The sequence below is a fragment of the Durio zibethinus genome, chromosome 17, assembly GCF_047325235.1.
Source record: "Durio zibethinus cultivar Kanyao isolate XHJ-2024 chromosome 17, ASM4732523v1, whole genome shotgun sequence".
Lineage (NCBI taxonomy): Eukaryota > Viridiplantae > Streptophyta > Magnoliopsida > Malvales > Malvaceae > Durio > Durio zibethinus.
The window spans coordinates 2,049,947-2,054,098 of NC_143178.1; the positions used below are offsets into that span (position 1 = coordinate 2,049,947).

At 33.8% G+C, this 4,152-nt stretch overlaps 1 protein-coding gene across 1 annotated transcript; it reads right to left on the reverse strand.

Moving 5' to 3' along the window:
* Positions 1-278: 278 nt before the first annotated feature.
* LOC111318439 (protein neprosin-like) lies at positions 279-2,237 on the reverse strand. Its single transcript, XM_022921317.2, has 7 exons — positions 1,986-2,237; positions 1,794-1,940; positions 1,526-1,690; positions 1,255-1,308; positions 1,015-1,155; positions 791-889; positions 279-692 (listed from the first exon to the last, which is right to left on the reverse strand). The coding sequence occupies exons 1-7, from the start codon at positions 2,178-2,180 to the stop codon at positions 279-281; spliced, it is 1,215 nt and encodes a 404-aa protein (XP_022777052.2). The 5' UTR covers positions 2,181-2,237.
* Positions 2,238-4,152: the final 1,915 nt, after the last annotated feature.

Here is a 4,152-nt window from a genome sequence, read left to right on the forward strand (position 1 = left end):
GCCTTCCTTAAATGATAAAAAACATATATATATATATAAATTTTTATATATGCATTAATATCAGACACAAGGAGATAAATTTTTGCATGTACAAAAGTACAAAGTTCCCCAATTCCCAACAATTTGAACCCAAATTAAATCTTCAACTTGAAAAAATTTAAAATCAAATAATTGAGCTGTCCATGAGGACATTTGCATATTTTATACCAAGCTTATTCATTGCAATATGAATTAGTACATATAACAGAGGTTATTATTTCAGAGTTGCGGCCGATCTCCTAATTCCTTTGCTGTGGAGGCAATTGTTTACATTTCTCAGCTGTTCCACCTGGTCCCCCAAACTTCATGGCTTCTTTCATGGTACCTCCAGCAGTAAAATACATCAAACCATAACAAACAGAATCCAAAACCTTATTCATATTACTATGCTCAGCATCAATCAAGTTGTAGCTCTCATTCACATATCGAATCCTTGTAAAAAAGCCAAATACCCAGCCCATCTCCCCTGGATAGTTCCCGCTTCCCATTGGCGGCCTATCTAGTTGCTGCAAGTAAGTACTTGTTGTCCCACCATATTTGACAACATCTGCTCCCAGAGCTAAATAAGTGAAAATCTCCTTTGGCCAATACCCCACAGGCGTGATTATAAAGTCCATTTGAGTCACCAACCACCAGTTACCTGTTACATCATCCTACACCAGAAAGAAAGACCATTGATTCAATTAAAGTAAGAAGCATACCGGTTTCAAAGAATCTGTCAAAAAGGTAAAAAGGGCGAATCTTGGTGCACAAGACTCCCCGCTTTGGGAGATTGGGAAGAGGTTTCATGGCATGCAGCCTTTCCTCTGCATTTTTTGTAAAGACTGTTTTCAAGACTTGAACCTGTAACCTACCAATCACAAAGGAGCAACCTTATCATTGCTCCAAGGCTGTCGTCTAAGGAATCTGTCACAAAAGTTAAAAAAAATGTAATGATGTTGGATTGGAATATCTTAATAAATATTTTAATATTACCTGCAAAATTGCAATTTGTTCAATCAACATTGGGTGATCAGGATCAATCAGATAAGCTTGGCCGAGGAATAAAGAAGAATCAATTTGCACAAAACCTGGGCACAATAAATTGTAACAACCGGTTGTTTGAAAATCATCTGCCTGTTAATTTACAACTTGGTTTCATTAGATTAAGGTTATTGTGATCAGATTATTACAAATAATTAGAAAAAGAGGAGAAAAGGATTATTCAGTTCTTACAGTCCAATATGCTGTAAGTCGTGTATGATTGTCACCATATAAATATGGATGAACCTGTACATGATTAATGTTAAAGATATTATTCCTTAAAGTTCACCATCTAATAAAACTAAAACTTGGAAATGAAATTTAGTCCATTTCTAAAGCAAAGAAAAATTAATTAGTACGAGTTCTTTGATAAAAGAGGTTGCTTTTATTTGAACCATCTGAGTTAAGTTATGAATTCATTACATTTATTCTATTCTGTTGCGTGCAAGAGAGAGAGGCTTACCGCCCAGCCAACTTCAATACTGTTTGAAACAGATTTAGGACCATTTTGCACCCAAATATTAGCCCTACTGGATTGCATCATTTCCACTACTGGATTAAATACTCCCATATTTGCTGCACCTCCTCTATAAGTCCTCTCGCCCGGATATGTCGAAATTATTGCAACCTATAAAAAAACGTTTAGCGTCAGTAGGTAAAGAACCGGAAACAATTTGATCAAAATCTAACAATTAATGTTTAGAAATTGAAGTTCAAAACCAAGAACTCACATATTTTACTCCACTGTTTATGTCATGAAGTGGCCGAATTGAAGGGTTAGCATGAATGGGTACTTTTCCATTCGGGCAGCCATTTTCGTTGTTGATATCTGATCTTGAAAATGTAGCTCCAGGAAATTGTGGTATATTTGGCCTAGTCTAATAACATTAAATCAAACGTGTCAGTTCGATCGAAGCTCTTCAAGCATTATTACCAACAATAGTATAAACAAGGCAAGAAGCAGGTACCTGAAGTTTGTGATGTTTGAGTTTGGGATGACTGAAAGCAGGTTGTTGGTATGTATTCACACATTTGAAGGAATCGATGCCCTTTTGCTTTGCTTGTGAATAAAATGGTAACAAATGAATGAAAATTACTAGTAACAAGCACAGGGCCATAACAAGGAAATGAAAATGGTTATTGACAATCCTGTTCTTGAACTTAGTCAATGTGGATAGACTTTACTTGGAAGAGTATGTAGTATTTGATAAAGAAGAAAATGATCGAGAACTTTTATTGTGACAATCCTGTTCTCGAACTCAGTCAATGTGGATAAACTTTGCTTGAAAAAGTATGTAGTATTTGATAAAGAAGAAAATGATCGAAAACTTTTATTGTAATAACTTATATTGTATAATGAGGTTGTAAAATGTTACAAAATAGTAAATATAATAAATAGAAATAATGACTAAATTAATTTTTATAATTAGCCAAATTAATATCAAATTAATCTAAAATATTACTAAAATTACTAAAACAATATTATTGAAATCAATCTTGAATATTATCATAGATGGTAATATAGAAGCCAACTTGAGTTTGGAAACTTGGACAAGAAATTGACCAAGCATATGTGTTTTGGTGAAGATATATGCTTTTTATCAGCAATGGTAACAAGAACAAGTAGAAGAGTTTGTGCGAGCAGATGATAACAAATAAAGTGACAATCAATTTAATATGTTTAGTATGCTCATGAAAAATATCATTGTGAGCCATCTGAATGGCACATTGATTATCACAAAATATAAGAGTACTAGAGTGATGAGAAACACCTATATCATGAAGTAATCATCATAATCATTGTAAACACTCAATTGGGTCCAGGCCCAGATCAATTGGGTATGGCCCAAATGGGTAAGGCCCAATTCAATTTTTATCCTGTATTATTATTATTATTTTTTTGTATTTTATGTATTTTATTATTTATTATTATTATTATTATGTATTAATATATGTATATCTTTATTTATTTATTTATTTACTTTTTTGTTAATATTTATATGTATTTTATTCATATAGTTATATATTTATTATTATATTATTATTATTATTATTTTTTGTAATATATTTTTGGGTTTATCTTATTTTATTTTTTATTATTTTTTAAAATTATCTGTTAATTTTATCTGATTTTTTTTTTCGACTATCTTATTAGTATTATTATATTTTGTTTTCTTTTTTTGATGGTTGTGATTGAAAGTTGAAGAATTCCATTGTGAATGAGAATTCAATCAGAAGAGTCCAGATTTGATTCAAAGATTGAATTCCCATCCAAGGAGGAATTGGGATTGATCAGGAACTCCTGATCAATCCCTATAAAAGGGACCTCTGGAACAGAATGAAGAGACAGAGAAAAATAGTAAGCAAAAGCTACTGATTTAAGGGAAAAGAGGCGTATAGAAGGCTAAGAAAAGGTGTAGAAGGGTTTTTAGAATTAGAAAAAAAAATTTGAAGATTTTTGACATTTTTTTTTCTGGGAATTTCTGGAAAATTTCAGATTCCAGTGATTTTTCCGGCGAAGTTTGAATTTTTCGACGAAAATTTTGGCCAACCTTGAAGTTTCCGACGACCTGCCCAGTTTCCGGTAAAAAATCCCAGAAACCGATGATCTTCCGGTGAACTTTCGATGAACTTCCGACGAAAAAACTCAGATTTCGACGACAAAACCCAGAATTCGATGAATTTTCAATCGGAGTTCTTCAGTTTTTTAGAGAGAAGGGAGAGGAAAAAGGAAGAATAGAGAGAGAAGAGGAGCGTTCTGCCAAAAAACAGAGGGAAGTGCCTTTTATACCCTCTCAAAATGACGTCGTTTTGGCCTTAAGTGACCTAGAGGATCCATGCGTTTTGACGTGACCCGACCCGACCCGAGCGTCGACCCGCTTCCTGACCCGCGCGTGCCTACCTCCCTCCAAGCAGAGTCTAACCGAGCCGAGCTCTAAGTCGTCCCCCCTGAGCCGTTTCTCTTCCTTGAGTCGAGCCGAGCCGAGCCGATAGCCGAGCCGCTCCAGGTTTTTTTTTCTTTTTTTTTTAGAATTTCTTTATTTATTTATTTGTTTTATTTATTTATTTTTATTTATTAGATCAGATTTA

Excerpts from the sequence above, each read along its gene's own strand:
- LOC111318439 (XM_022921317.2), bottom strand. The coding sequence starts at position 2,180 with ATGGCCCTGTGCTTGTTACTAGTAATTTTCATTCATTTGTTACCATTT. Across the intron at positions 1,691-1,793 it reads TAAACAGTGGAGTAAAATAT|GTTGCAATAATTTCGACATA; the intron begins GTGAGTTCTTGG and ends GTTTTTTTATAG. Across the intron at positions 890-1,014 it reads AACAAATTGCAATTTTGCAG|GTTACAGGTTCAAGTCTTGA; the intron begins GTAATATTAAAA and ends TGTGATTGGTAG.